This window comes from Chiloscyllium plagiosum, unplaced genomic scaffold (assembly GCF_037043375.1).
Source record: "Chiloscyllium plagiosum isolate Xiang-an unplaced genomic scaffold, Cpla_swu_hap1 HiC_scaffold_9, whole genome shotgun sequence".
Taxonomy (NCBI): domain Eukaryota; kingdom Metazoa; phylum Chordata; class Chondrichthyes; order Orectolobiformes; family Hemiscylliidae; genus Chiloscyllium; species Chiloscyllium plagiosum.
This window is the reverse complement of record NW_028270147.1, coordinates 40,351,636-40,367,941: the sequence shown is the minus strand read 5'-3', so window position 1 is coordinate 40,367,941 and position 16,306 is coordinate 40,351,636. Positions and strand designations below refer to the sequence as shown.

Below are 16,306 nucleotides of genomic sequence, written 5' to 3'. Positions count from 1 at the left end.
GTTTTTCCTGGAGTGTCAGAGGCTGAGGGGTGACCTTATAGAGGTTTACAAAATTATGAGGGGCATGGATAGGATAAATAGATAAAGTCTTTTCCCTGGGGTTGGGCAGTCCAGAAATAGAGGGCATAGGTTTAAGGTGAGAGGGGAAAGTTACAAAAGAGACCTAAGGGGCAACTTTTTCACACAAGTTGATACGGGTATGGAATGAGCTGCCAGAGGAAGTGTAGGAGGATGGTACAATTGCTACATTTAAGAGGCATTTGGATGGGTATATGAATAGGAAGGGTTTGGAGGGATAAGGGCCGGGTGCTGGCAGGGAGGACTAGATTGGGTTGGGATATCTGGTCAGCATGGATGGGTTGGACCGAAGGGTCTGTTTCCATGCTGTACATCTCTATGACTCTAAGCAACTTTGGCAACCACAAACACCTATTTGATTCTTCTGAAGTTTTTCTCTTAAAATGCACAATTGTGCATATTAACATAAATATGTCAGTGAGCTTTATGCAGGTTTATTGTTCTGATATAGAATTAGCTGCCTGCAAAATGACATTTTGATTACCTTGTGGGTTAGCTGCATCATATGGCTAGTTTATTTCCCCCCAGTTCTACAATCTTTTGAAGGAAGTAAGCACTGCTGGTAAGATCAACATTTATTCCCCATCCTTACTTGCCCTGGAAAAGTGATGGCAAGCCATGTTCACCTTGAATTCATGCAAACCGTAGGGTAAGTACTGTGCTGTTCAGATGGGAGTTCAATGATTTTGACTCTGTCTCAAGTGAAAATCAATTTAGTTCCAAGTCAGTGGTTAGGAGAGGAACATGCAGGTGGTGTTCCCATATGTTTGCTGCCCTTGCCCTTCTAGGTGGTTGTGAATATGAGTTTGGAAGGTGCTGCTGGAGGAGTCTTGGTAAATTACTGCAGTGCATTTTGTATATGGTGTACACTATATAGTAGCAAATATTCATCAGTTACATTTTGTAATCTTTAATTCTGGTAAGGGTTTATAATTAACAACGTTTAATTAGTTTGAATTCACATTGGTCCTGAAACCTTTGCTTTCATTCAGTTCTCATCTTATCCTCTTCGCTTAGAAATCCAGATGATAGTTGCACAGAGACCACTTCAGCCTACTGTATGCATCACACTATTTACTTAACCTTTCCAAACATTTTGACAACAATGATTTCTCCCTACAACCGTGCATCAATTTTAATCCATTTTTCCCTTTTAAAAATATGCAGCAATGCCGACCTTTAAGTATTCCTTGTGGTAAATGTTTTGTTTAATAACTAAACTTTTCCTCCTCTGATTTCATAAACTCTTTTTATCATAGTTTTAAACATGGTTGAAACAACTCACTTCTGAACACAATTTTTCCCTGTGCATCTTACTGGAATTTTTAAAATTAAAATCTTATTTCGCTTTTTCTCTGCTTTTAATGTCAAAATATACCAAGTCCTCTTAGTTTCCCTTCGGGTCTTAACCAATTTTGTTTGCTGTATTGCTCTGATGTTCTTTCTATGAAGATCTAAGGATATGCCTATCCATTGTCCATGAATTGGGGGAATGTTTGAACTGTTACTATCCACTTTCAAGAAAGGAAAACCACCAGTTATCACGTGAGAAACTTACTGAGGAGGCTCTTATGGTGCAGTGATAGTGTTCCAATATCTGGGCCAGAAGATCAGATTCAAGTCTTACCTGTCATGGAGGTGTCATAATTCGATTGAACAAGCTGTTTCCTTTTATTTAAAGATCTAGCGGAGGGTTTTCAAATCTCACATGAAGATTAAGAAATATACACAAATAGTGAAATATTTTTATTTTGAACAGTAAATTATTACTTTCTCCAGATAACTGTTTACAGACGTTTAAAAGTTTAGAAATTTGTCTCTGAAATGCTTAAAAATAGTTGATGGCTTCAAAATCCATTAAATTTATAGAACATGATAAAGAATCAATCTCCTGTATTTTCCAAAATGCTTACTGTGAACAGTGGCACTATGCTTAAATTGGTTCACTTATTTGCTTATGGTATGTGGGCATTGGCTAAGCCAATGTTTACTGCACATTCCTGACTGCCTCAAGAAAGGTGGTGGTAAGCCTATTATTAATAAATCATCATATGTTAAAGTATATTTAAGACTTTACCTCTGCTTCCCAACTACTTTGCTAGGCTTGAAATTCTTAATTTTGTGGAAGACTTTGATTTTACACAAGTAATAATATTTATTTAAAATGCCTGGAATAATGCAATGCAACTTGCCACTGAAGACCTCCTTGCAATAGTTCATTTGTCAGATATAGCCACTAAAAGGTTAAGTACCTTTCTGGTCAACTGAAAGGTCAGTGGCAAAACTGGAAATATTTTGAACAATAGTTACTTTAACTACTTTGAGATTAAAGGCTGTGTTAAATTTCTAACGACACTGTTGCTCTACACCATTCGCGTCGATTATTTAAATGTAAATGTTCGTTGTTGTATTACTGCCATATACTTTACCTGTGATAACTCCCTGCTATCTGAACTACCACCAAGCGATAGCTGAAAACCAGGAAGAAAGAGCAGTGCAGAAACTGATGCAGTGAGTTCAGTGGAAGAATCCTGCAAAATGGGCTACTGTATTACAGGTTAAGAGAGACAATGTCATAATCCTAGTCTGGCAGGGTTACATAAGCAGCCTCTGAGGGGAGAGACATGAGTAATTAGACAAAGAAGGAACCAAAAAGCTTGTTGTCGTCACCTCCTCGTGGATCAGGTATTTCATGAAGGGCTTATGCCTGAAACGTCGATTTTCCTGCTCCTTGGATGCTGCCTCACCTGCTGTGTTTTTCCAGCACCACACTCTCAACACTGATCTCCAGTCCTCACTTTTGCCTATTTGTACTTTACTGCCTAGTTAATGCTTCTTACCAACTGTACACTTAAAATGACCAAATTCTACTTTATTGATTATTACTAACAGCATTGAAGAATTACCAGGGCAATGGACTCACTGGTAGACCATTGTCATATTCCAGGTGAAGTAAAGTAACTGTATTGAGAGTAACTGGGAGTGTAAGCCTCAACCTCTGACCACTGTAAACAGGAGTGCAGGAAACACAACCACCAGCTTCGTGCAGGAGCAGAAAAACAGCCACCTCCCTCGACTGAACCCCATCTGGCCACTGTCTTCACACCTGCTGGCAAAAATGTCTAGCTGGATTATTTAAATGAAGGTAACCTTCTATTGACACTCCATACTCTGGTAAGATAATAAAAGGTCAGAAGTAGGTGGGTCATGATACTTCAGCCAGGATACAGGACCAACAGATTGTGGACCTCGTGCATTGAGAAATTCCTTTTTTAAAAAATTCATTATGGTAAGGTCAGCAGTTACTGCTTTTGAAACAAGCTAAGTTGAAGTTGGCCATCAGTATGTGAAACATCACTTATTCAATGCGCTGTCTTGATGCCTCTTACTTTAGCTTGGTATTAATTATTGGCTGATCATACTTGTGAAGGGCCTTGGAATGCCTCACTACAGTACTACATAAATTCAAGCTGTTATGATATATTCACATACTTGCAGTAACTGTTACACCAATGGGTGCTGCAGTTACTCATTTTCACAGTTCTGGCTATCTTGCCTTCATAAAATTGGATGTTGTGTTTCCTAAATTTTATCAGGTAAACAAAATTCAAATATTTGCCATTTTAAAATATTAGTTTTATCACCTATTTCAGTGTTTTATCTCCTATTTATTCCTACGTTGCTGTGTGGCAGAAAGAAGTAAACGATGAATTCTGCTAATTGTCCACGAACAGCCTGTGCTCAGATTTATTAACTAATCTCATATGAAACCTAGTGATGGTCCTTTTTAGAAATCCTCGATATAGCACACCCCAATGTAGCATTACCCTTGTATATTCTGTTAATTCTTAACCAGATAAAAATTTGAAGTTGGTCAAGCTAAGGTTTTCTTTTGGAAAATCCATATTGGCAGCTATCTTTTTGTTGTTACAGATGTTCAGTACTTGCAGAAAAGTGACTAAATAATGTCCTGTGAACTTGATTACTATCTAAAAATAATACCAGCTACCTGCCAAGAAGGTGGAAGAGGAAATAAATGGAGCAACTTTAAAATTAATTAATCTGATACTAAGATCGTGACTACTTCAAAATTAATTAGCCAGAAGACTTTTTGAAAGCCTAGAAACTTCAATCACTCAGATTATAGGAGCTTTCTAATTTAGTAGATCAGGCCAACAAGGGAAGACTTGCTGCTGAATGTGGCAAACTGAAATGAGACCAGTGCCTTCCTCAGTTTCACTACTCCTTTGTCTCTCATCCCCTCTCCTACCTTCCTTTTGTACATTGGCTGCCCATTTGTTCAATACCCTACTTGAGCCCTGTTACAATGCTACCGGAGGCTGACTATATCAGTGACCACACCTTATCACATGAATACTCCAATTTTAACAAAAAATCAGTGCACTTTTAAATGTGTGTATTGCCACCCAAAAAAAAACTTCCATTTCTTTCCAACCAACTTATTCAAAGAAACCAAACCTAGCTTTCAGAATAGGTAATGGATGATGGCAAGATTTGAACAAACCCTGGTACTAAACAATTCTTCCATATTCATTCAAATTGATGTCCAGTCTGAGCCCCAAGTTTCTTCCTTCATTCACTTGTAAAAGTTTTTAACCAATTTTTGGATGTTTCTTGCCTGGGACCATAAACAATATTTGGAAAATAAAACTGAAATTGTTTTTTAAACTCTAGATCAAGTATACCTGAAGAATAGATATCACTGTCAGGAGTAAAACAGAAGTTATTGCCTTCGACTGGGAGAATCTTGATTTAAATATTAATAAGATGCAAATCTTTGAATATGTTAGAGGTCTTTATGAGAAATATTGCAGAAATGTCATTCTGCAACGCTGCTGGGTTTTTTGTTTGAAGGCTGCAATATTCAAGACAGATCACTGAGAGTTAGTTCAGGTGGGTTGTCAGATAGTCCTCCTAAGTCCACGCTGAAATCTTCATCTGAATAACTTGTTCTTGGTTCGTTCTCACATTCCTCCATACACAAGGCAGAACTGTACTTGGCACCTATGTTAGAACAAAATATTTAAGTTAACCATCACTTGTTGACTCTAGAATGCCTTTTTGAAGGGACGCTTTATAAACTAGTGTTGGAATATCCAATTTAATTACTTTCTAGTTGAGTTCTCATTTTAAGTAAATGTTAAAAAGCAGCACTTATTCCTCCATCTAGTTCATAGTTATCAGAATTCTGCTTGTTATTATTGAATTGCAAACAGATGAGAAACTATGAATCATTTGTTACTATAGTTACTGAAATTGAATAGTAAGTAGTTTTTCATTTATTTTCTTTCCATTTATTAATTTAGTAATGAATTACACCAAAACATTTTGTTGCCATTGCTGGTGAGGCTGACCTTTTACTGCTAATTCCTAATTACTCTGAACAAGGTGGTGCTGTGCCACTAAACTGTTGTAGTCCATTTGGTGTAAATATAGCTACAGTGTTTAGGTGTTCCAGGATTCTGACCCAGCAATAGTGAAGGAATTATATACTTCAAGTCAGGACAGTACTGGAGGGGCAAGTTGCAAGTGATATTCAAAGTTTGGAAGATGCTATTGAAAAAGCCTGAGCATATTCTTAGTGTGTGCTACCAAAAAAAGTGGACCTCTAGTGGCAGGAGTGAATATTTGATGTGGTGGATGGAGTGCAAATGCAGCAAAGTGCAGTTTATCACATTCCTGACTAGTACCTTTAGCTGCTGGTTAGGCTTTGGGGATTCAAAAGGTGAATTACTTGTCACAAAATTCCCAGACACTGGCTTTCATAATCACATGATGTGACTGGGCCAGTTAAGTTTCTAGTGATACCTAAAATGCTTGTTTATGCTGGGCCATTCACTGATAATGACATTGTTGAATATTCAAAGTGGTTAGCCGTAAATACTGATCCATGCAAGATTTGAATTTTGCTCCTTACAGAATTTAAAGCATTATTATTCCCACTCCATTTCGGCCATGTACTGCACCACACAGTCTTTGGTATTGGAAGCAGCTGATGGTTACAATCATTGTTCCTTGAATCGTTCTGCCCCAACCTTTTAAATTATCGGTGAAAACGCTCTGGTTTTATCTTTGAGCTACGATAGTTGACTGGCTCAATAGACCCATATAGGATCCACAGAGTGATCATCCATTTTCCTTCCTGTCCTTTCTTCACTGGCATTTTCTCTATCAACACCACAATTTTCAAATCTTCTACTCAGTTTCATGACTTTGTTCTTCCCACCTGCTACGACCTCCTCAGCCCAATTTTTTTTTTTCCTTAAATCATAAATACCCCACATGCTCTTTTCAACTCTGACCACCCTTCAAACCTCTTTACACAACTTCTTTAGATGTCATGGCCATGGATTCTAGAATTCTTTCTCTGCCACCTGACTATTTTTCTCTTTCAAAACATTCCCTAAAACAATCTTTGTCATGCCTTGGGGTCATCATCCCTCCAATATTGTACAATTTTTCAATATCCAGTTACTTTCACTTCTGAAATATTTGGAATGTTTGATTAGATTCCCAGAGTCTTAGAACATCTTAACTCTATGCAGATTTTATTCCTAAGCCACTTTGTCTACTACTTCCTTCACCTTTTTAAAATCTAGCTATTTGTCAAAGCTTTCAGACAAGCCTCAGTCCTCTCACATAGCTCTACCTCTTTCCTTTTGTTATTTTCCTCCTCTGTAAAGCTTTGTTTCTATACTAAAATTAAGTTGCTGTTTTCTTGTTTCAAATTTTTATTTTTATCCTTTTTTATCCTTGCAACGATGCATTATTGAAATAAAATCCACACGTGAAAGTTTGTTTTCATTCTCATATAGATCATTTCCATACAGATCTGCCATGCATTGACATTTTGATAAATTCAGTGCTATACTGGAAAGTTCCACAGCTGAATTAAGTTGACACTCCGAATAACTTTTGGAATTGCTATCCCATACAAAAGAACATTACAGCGCAGGAACAGGCCCTTGGGCCCTCCAAGCCTGCGCCAATACGTATCCTCTATCTAAATTTGCTGTCTATTTTCAGAGGATCTGTATCCCTTTGCTCCCTGCCCATTCATGTATCTATCTAGATAAATCTTAATTGACTCTATCTTTCCCGCCCCTACCACCTCTGCTGGCAATGCATTCCAGGCACCCACCACTCTCTGCATAAAGAACTTTCCACGTATATCTCCCCTGAATTTTTGCCCTCTCACTTTGAACTCCACTCTCGGGAAAAAGTTTCTTGCTATCCACCCTGTCTACACCTCTCATGATGTTGTAAGCCTCAATCAGGGCCCCCCTCAACCACCTTCTTTCCAATGAAAATAATCCTAATCTACTCAACCTCTCCTCATAGCTAGCACCCTCCATACCAGGCAACATCATGGTGAACCTTCTCTGCATCCTTTCCAAAGCATCCATATCCTTTTGGGCAATGTGGCGATCAGAACTGTGCGCAGTATTCCAAGTGTGGCCAAACCAAAGTCTTATACAACTGTAACATGACCTGCCAACTCTTGTACTTAATACCCTGTCCGATGAAGGAAAACATGCCATATGATTTCTTGACCACTCTACTGACCTGCGTTGCCACCTTCAGGGAACAATAGACCTGAACACCCAGATCTCTGTACATCAATTTTCCCAAGACCCTTCCATTTACTGTATAGTTTGCTCTTTAATTGCATCTTCCAAAATGCATCACCTCACATTTGTCCGGATTGAACTCCATCTGCCATTTCTCTGCCCAACTCTCCAATCTATCTATATTCTGTTATATTCTCTGACAGTCACCTTCACTATCTGCTACTCTACCAGTCTTAGTGTCATCTGCAAACTTGCTAATGAGGCAAACTAATGTTCCTCCAAATCGTTTTTGTATATCACAAATAACAGTGGTCCCAGTACAGATCCCTGTGGGACACCACTGGTCACATGTCTCCATTTTGAGAAACTCCCTTCCACTACTATTTTGTCCTGTTGCCCAACCAGTTCTCTATCCATCTCGCTGGAACTGGTTGAGCAACAATTGTATTAGGAAGTTAAGGCAATGCTGGAAATGGAAGTGGACTCTGAATTAAAATAACAATTTAAAAAGTTAATTAATGGTATTTCTATTACCCCAATATTTGGTCAGCTACACAAAGCCAATTTTATGCATTTATTAGAGAAAATAAGGCAGGACCTCCAATGCTGGGAAGATCTCCCAATATCCTGGCTAGGAAGAACAGCTTTGGTAAAGATGAATATTCTACCTCGCCTACTATATCCCATGAGAATGCTTCCTTTGATGTTGCCAACACAGGTACTGTGTAAGCTTTATGGTTGGCTTGGCTCCTTTATTTGGAATCACAGACAGACCCTTATTAAGTTGCAGCTTGCACAAGTAAGGGGAGGTCTAGATTTTCTGGATTTCAGAAGGTACCAACTGAGTTCTCTGTTATCATATGTGGCTGATTGATTGATTGTGGGTCACGAGACCCAATTTGGTTGGACATTGAGGCTTCCCAAGTAAAATGTCCCCTCATCAATCTATTATTTCTGGATTAGAGTTATTACAGATCATTGTAAAAACCTAATTGTATTCAATACAATCAAAGTTTGGAGGATGATGTAACAGGATGAGGGTAATTCACAAAAAACCTCTCCTTCCACTCCTATAGTGGGAACATTGGGATTTCAGCCAGGCTTGACTGACGCTGGATTTAAAATTTGGGAGTCCAAAGGCATCTCCTGTTTGGGAGATCTGTTCAATGGGGAGGTCATGATGTCTTTCAAACAGTTGCATCAGAAGTTCGGGTTGCCTAACAAGGACCTTTTTCGATACTTTCAAGTACAAGATTTCATACAAAAAAAACCACATTGATGACTAATCCGTACAAATTAGATATGGAAAGGAGTGTGCTTCAGCTGATGGGAGCACCCTCGGTCAGTACTCTCTATCACTCTCTAGGTAATAAGGTATCGAAGACACAGTGGTTAGCACTGCTGCCTCACAGCGCCGGAGACCCGGGTTCAATTCCCGCCTCAGGCGACTGACTGTGTGGAGTTTGCACGTTCTCCCCATGTCTGCGTGGGTTTCCTCCGGGTGCTCCGGTTTCCTCCCACAGTCCAAAGATGTGCAGGTCAGGTGAATTGGCCATGCTAAATTGCCCGTAGTGTTAAAGGGTAAATGTAGGGGTATGGGTGGGTTGCGCTTCGGTGGGTCGGTGTGGACTTGTTGGGCCGAAGGGCCTGTTTCCACACTGTAATGTAATCTAATGTAATCTAATCTAATCAAAAAGACATGGAACGGTTATACAAAAACTGGAATCAAGAATTAGGGACGGCAATCTCCTTCGAGGTGTGGGAGGATATCTGGGAAAATGCTAGGAAGATCTCTATCTGTAATAGAACTCAGGCTATCCAATGGAAGATAGGACTCATATGGCACCAGAGCAACTTGCAAAGTTCAAGGCAGGAGCATCCCCAATGTGCCCGAAATGCAAAATAGAAGTTGATACTCACTCATTGTCTGTGGACATGCCATAAGATTCATAGATATTGGGACAGTGTATCTTGGTAAGTTGGGTATCAGAAAATCCCTCGGGACTGTCGAATTGGCACAGGACTGTTATGGAATATATTCTTCTAGACTTCCATACGAATATGGATTATTTTATAGAACATGGCGGCCCGTTTTGAATTACACTGATGCAGATGTATCGGCCATACTGTTTAGGGCCTTTGTTTAGCCATGAAGATGATGTTTGTTGGTTCGGGGGCCCCTGGGAGGAAGAATCCCATATAAATACGGGTTGTGTTGTGACTTAGTCATAGAGATGTACAGCATGGAAACAGACCCTTTGGTCCAACCCGTCCATGCCGACCAGATATCCCAACACTATCTAGTCCTACCTGCCAGCACCTGGCCCATGTCCCTCCAAACCCTTCCTATTCATATACCGATCCAAATGCCCTTCAAATGTTGCAATTGTACCAGCCTCCACCACTTCCTCTGGCAGCTCATTCCATATCCGTACCATCCTCTGTGTGAAAAAGTTGCTGCTTATGTCTCTTTTATATCTTTCCCCTCTCATCCTAAACCTATGCCCTCTAGTTCTGGACTCCCCCACCGCAGGGAAAAGACTTTGTCTATTTATCCTATCCACGCCCCTCATAATTTTGTAAACCTCTATAAGGTCACCCCTCAGCCTCCGACGCTCTAGGGAAAACAGCCCCTGTGCAGCTTCTCCCCATAGCTCAAATCCTCCAAATCTGGCAACATCCTTGTAAATCTTTTCTGAACCCTTTCAAGTTTCACAACATCTTTCCGAGAGGAAGGAGACCAGAATTGCATGCAATATTCCAACAGTGGCCTAACCAATGTCCTGTACAGCCGCAACATGACGTCCCAATTCCTGTACTCAATACTCTGACCAATAAGAAAGCATTGCAAACGCTTTAGAACATAGAAAAATACAGCACAGTACAGGCCCTTTGGCCCTCGATGTTGCACCGATCCAAGCCCACCTAACCTACACTAGCCCACTATCCTCCATATGCCTATCCAATGCCCGTTTAAATGCCCATAAAGAGGGAGAGTCCACCACTGCTACTGGCAGGGCATTCCATGAACTCACGACTCGCTGAGTAAAGAATCTACCCCTAACATCTGTCCTATACCTACCACCCCTTAATTTAAAGCTATGCCCCCTCATAATAGCTGACTCCATACGTGGAAAAAGGTTCTCATGGTCAACCCTATCTAAACCCCTAATGATCTTGTACACCTCTATCAAGTCACCTCTAAACCTTCTTTTCTCCAATGAAAACAGCCCGAGGTGCCTCAGCCTTTCCTCATACAATCTTCCTACCATACCAGGCAACATCCTGGTAAACCTCCTCTGCACCCGTTCCAGTGCCTCCACATCCCTCCTATAGTATGACGAACAAAACTGCACGCAATACTCCAGATGCGGCCGCACCAGAGTCTTATACAACTGCAACATGACCTCAGGGCTCTGGAACTCAATTCCTCTACCAATAAAAGCCAGTACACCATATGCCTTCTTCACCGCACTATTTACCTGCGTGGCAACTTTCAGAGATCTGTGTACATGGACACCAAGATCTCTCTGCTCATCCACACTACCAAGTATCCGACCATTAGCCCAGTACCCCATCTTTTGTTACTCTTACCAAAGTGAATCACCTCACACTTACCTACATTGAACTCCATTTACCACCTTTCTGCCCAGCTCTGCAACTTATCTATATCCCGCTGTAACCTGACACATCCTTCCTCACTGTCAACAACTCCACCGACTTTCGTATCATCCGCAAACTTGCTCACCCAACCTTCTAGCCCCTCCTCCAGGTCATTTATAAAAATGACAAACAGCAATGGTCCCAAAACAGATCCTTGCGGAACACCGCTAGTAACTGCACTCCAAGATGAACCTTTACCATCAACTACTACCCTCTGTCTTCTTCCAGCCAGCCAATTCCTAATCCAAACCTCCAACTCACCCTCAATGCCATACCTCCGTATTTTTTGCAGTAGCCTACCATGGGGAACCTTATCAAACGCCTTACTAAAATCCATATACACCACATCTACGGCTTTACCCTCGTCTATCTCCTTAGTCACCTTCTCAAAGAATTCAATAAGGCTTTCTTCACTATCTACCTGCAACTCCACTTTCAAAGAGCTATGAACCTGCACTCCAAGCTCTCTATGTTCAGCAACACTCCCTAGGACCTTACCATTAAGTGTATGATTCCTGCTAAGATTTACTTTCCCAAAATGCAGCACCTCGCAATTATCTGAATTAAACTCCATCTGCCACTTCTCAGCCCATTGGCCCATCTGATCAAGATCCCGTTGTAATCTGAGGTAACTTTCTTTGCTGTCCACTACACCTCCAATTTTGGTGTCATCTGCAAACTTACTAACTGTACCTCTTATGCTCGCATCCAAATCATTTACGTAAATGACAAAAAGTCGAGGACTCAGCACCGATCCTTGTGGCACTCCACTAGTCACAGGCCTCCAGTCTGAAAAACAACCCTCCACCACCACCCTCTGTATTCTACCTTTGAGCCAGTTCTGTATCCAAATGGCTAGTTTACCCTTTATTCCGTGAGATGCAACCTTGCTAACGAATCTCCCATGGGGAACCTTGTCGAATGCCTTACTGAAGTCCATATAGATCACATCTACCGCTCTGCCTTCATCAATCCTCTTTGTTAATTCTTCAAAAACCTCAATCAAGTTTGTGAGACATGATTTCCCACGCACAAAGCCATGTTGACTATCCCTAATCAGTCCTTGGCTTTCCAAATACATGTACATCCTGTCCCTCAGGATTCCCTCCAACAACTTGCCCACCACCGACGTCAGGTTCGCTGGTCTATAGTTCCCTGGCTTCTCCTTACTACCCTTCTTAAAGAGTGACGATGTAATTTTATTTTAAATGCATATTTATTTATTTATCCTTTTTTTTTTCGTTGTCAATAAGTTTTATTTCTTATACCTTATTTTGTGTTTTGGTAGTTTATAGAATAGATTAGTAGTTAGTTTTTTTTACAATATAATGACAACGCCAATATAAAATTTAAAGTGGACAAACTATTTTGTAAAAAAAAATTAATTCTTTTCAATAAAAATATTTACAACAGAAGTTAAATAGAGGTGGGCAGTGCAGGCTTCAGTCCACAGGCCTTTGATTAAATTGTTGCATATATTTAATCAAAGTTGAATTTAACAATGGGCAAATACCTTTGTGGTTCAAAAGATGTTAAATGGTAGAACTAATAAATTTGTGTGAAGTTTTAATTTTGTATAATACCTTGGATCTACTTTGTGTTAAAATATGTACAATTCTGACTGTTAGCTGCATCACCTCAACATTTGAAAACTTACTAAACTACACACATTCCAGCTTCATGTTAAAGCTTTATATTAGTTGACATGTAACTGTTCTCTCTCTCTTTGGGTTTTGTCCTCTTTACTGTTCTTTTAAATCTGCAGTCATTAACCCTCAAACACTTTAAACCTCATGCTTGCAAGTTATTTACCCATCTTCAACATGCTTTCCATCCCTAAAATTGATGAATATATCTTTGCCCCCTAAATGTGTACCCAAGTTATAGGAGGTCTTTCAAATAACTGACCAGTCTCAGATTGCCACTTGTCACACTAAAAATGACAGTTGATCACATCACATTCCCCCATACCTCTATTTCCATCCAGCCAGGAAATACTGCCAGAGTGACCAGCCAAGTCTACTTAATTGTGATAATGCATCACCATTTATGATTCCTTTTTCTCATTTCTGCATAGCCAAGCTTCTTTGAACAATTCAACTGTTAATTTATCAAGTTGTTGGCCTAACAGCTTGAAACTTCTCCCATGTAATTACTGAGAAGACTGAAGCCACTGAGTTTGGCCCCTACTATAAACTATACTCCTGTACCTCGACCCTATTACTGTCAACCTGATGCTGAACCTACCTGTAAACCAGAGATGAGCTTTCAACCATATATCCACATGGTTAGTGACAACCGATTTCTACCTGCACAACAATTATTCTGCTGAAGTTCTTATCCATGCTATCATTCTCTAGATATTATTTGACACGTCTGGTCAGCCTCTTGTGTTCTATCCTCTTCAACTGAAGTCATCCAAAACTCACACCAAGTCCTATTCCCACACTACCCCTGTGTGTTGGCTTCATGTGCCCCCAGTTAATCTTAAAATTGGTGTTGATTTTCAAATCCCTCCACAGTCTATTGTCTCCCGTCTCTTGAAATCACCACCTCCAGTCTCAACCATGTATTAACTCTGGGCTCTTCAGCATCCCCACCTTTAATCATTTGATTTATGGTCATGCCTTCAAATGTCCAAATCTTAAATTATGGAGTTGCCTTCCTGAATTGCTTTCTCAACTATAACTTCCTCCTGCTCTTTGTTTTGGTCATCTTCCCTAAAATCTCCTTATTGTGGCTTAGTGTTGTTTTGCTTTATTTATTTAACCTGTATTTTTCTAATCAACCTGTTCAGAGATGTTATTACATACCTTTTGGAGCAGGTGCGAGTGAAGCAGAACCTCACTCCAGGTGCAAGGATACATTATACTATACAACACCACACAAGATTATAATTCTGAAGTGCCTTTTGATTATTTTATTACATTTAAAGGCACTATATATAACTGCATGTTGTTATAGGATATCTATTTAATTACTCTCAGCTGCCCTGGTAAAAATTTGGAACAAAACCAAACAGGATGAAAAGTGTGAATTTAAGTGCCATGATTATGATACCGATGCACAATCTTCTGTGGATGGAAGTTTCAGAGAGGCAAAGGAAAACTGCAGAAGGGAAGAGTGGAGAAGTACACTTTAAAAGGAACGTTGTGGAAGAGGAATGTTAATGTATGATATTCTAATCCTTGGATATCAAAAATATATTCTGAGTAGTCAATCTCAAAATGGTTCATTCTTTGAAACTGCAGGCACAGACATGATAGACTAAATGGCTGCCTGAGTAATTTGATTTTTTTTTGGAAGGAGAAAACATTGTTTCATTTGCATATATATTTTAAGAGGGCAGAATCCCTGCTAATATTTTTCTCCTGACAACTTGATGGATGAATTTAAGCTCTGCATATATTCTGCAATATAATATGAAAAGTTATTATTTTGCAGAATATAAACCTTGAAGTAACCAAAAAAAACAGAATTTGCTTATGAAACTCCACTTCTAGCAGCATCTGTGGGAAGAAATCAGTGTTAACGTTTTAGTCCGGTGATTCTTTATCAGACTTACAAGCAGCTAGGACCTGCTGAATTTTGCCATCGGTTTTTGGTTCAGATCTCCAGCATCTGCGTTTTGTTTTACTAAAAACAATGATTTGTTCATGCAGCTTAAACTGTAATTGCTTATTCCATTTTAAAACAGAAAAAAAGTGCCCTACTTCTATTAAGCATGGGGCAGGGACAAAGGTTTTCCATGCTCTTGATAATTTCTACAGCCTCTATTGGTATCTTGTCTTCTCCTGACTCTCCTCAGACTGATACAGCGATGGCCCATAAAATATTCTGTTCACTGCACTGAATTTACTATGCTATTTGGAAAACATCTAAACTGGTGTTTATGTTCTGCATGAGCCTCCTCCCACACTTTTGTTAAGCCCATCAGGGTGGTACTCCTTTCTCACAATTATCTAGTTTCTACTGAGGTGGACTTATGCTATTGGGGTTACCTGTCCTATAAGATGATTTTCCCATTATGGAACCAGAATGGAACTATTAGTACTCTGGACTTTGAATGCAGCAATCTAAGTTCATATCTTGGTGGATCCTTAAAGTGTCTTGAAGGGCTTTTGTGGTGCAATGTAGTGTCCCTACCTTTGAGCCAGAAGGCCTGGGTTCAAGCCCCACCTGGTCCAGAGATGTGTAATAACATCTCTAAACAGGTTTATTAGAAAAATGGACCAAGAATCCTAGACTCCCCCCTCACCTTTGGTTTGCATTGTGCATAACAGGCTTCGCTTGTAAATAGTGAATTGGCAACATGGATGTTTTTACTGGCAATGGATAGTAGTTTTAAAGCAAAAAACAAGTCTGATTTTGCTGGTGGGAAGGTTCTCAATTGTGAGAGAACACTTCTAGGTAGAATTTGAACAAACTCAGGCTCTTGTCATGCAGTAGTATTGTCCCTGCCTCTGAGGCAGCCCAGGTCTCACCTAATCCAGAGGTCTAAAGAAACAGCAGCACCATAACAGCGAGGTTGCCTTTCACAACCTTTAAAAGCTCTCATTACATAAGTTTGAGCACCCTATACGACACACTTGTGGTGTAGTGGTGGTGTCCCTACCTCTAGGCAAGGAGGCTTGGGTTCAAGTCCTATCTGCTCCAGAAGTGTATAATATCTCTGAAAAAGTTGATGAGGAAAATAAAATGTAAGCACCCTCTGAGGGCTCTTCGTAGCAGTATCACAATGGAGGTGGGTAACATTTCTTAACAGGTTGATTAGAAAATATCTCTAAGCCCCATCCGGTCCTTTTTCTGTAGTGTAGTGGTTACTGCATTCACTTTACAGACCCAAAGGGCCTGGCTCAAAACCAGACAAACATTTGCACTAATTGCTTGTCACAATGGAGAACGGTTTCCTGATTTAAGGGGCTTTTTTGGTGCAGTGTTAGTGTCCCTGACTCTGAGTTATGAGATTCGGT

At 39.9% G+C, this 16,306-nt stretch overlaps 1 protein-coding gene across 3 annotated transcripts in view; it reads right to left on the bottom strand.

Annotated features, from left to right (window-relative positions):
• Positions 1-1,803: 1,803 nt before the first annotated feature.
• LOC122554297 (uncharacterized) overlaps positions 1,804-16,306 on the bottom strand; it is a 61,400-nt gene continuing 46,897 nt past the window's right edge. For all 3 annotated transcript variants that reach the window (XM_087990565.1, XM_043699095.2, XM_087990566.1), the window contains one exon: positions 1,804-5,103. In XM_087990565.1, the coding sequence (XP_087846691.1) occupies positions 4,964-5,103 (140 nt within the window). In that variant the 3' untranslated portion in view covers positions 1,804-4,963. The remainder of the gene's footprint in view (positions 5,104-16,306) is intronic.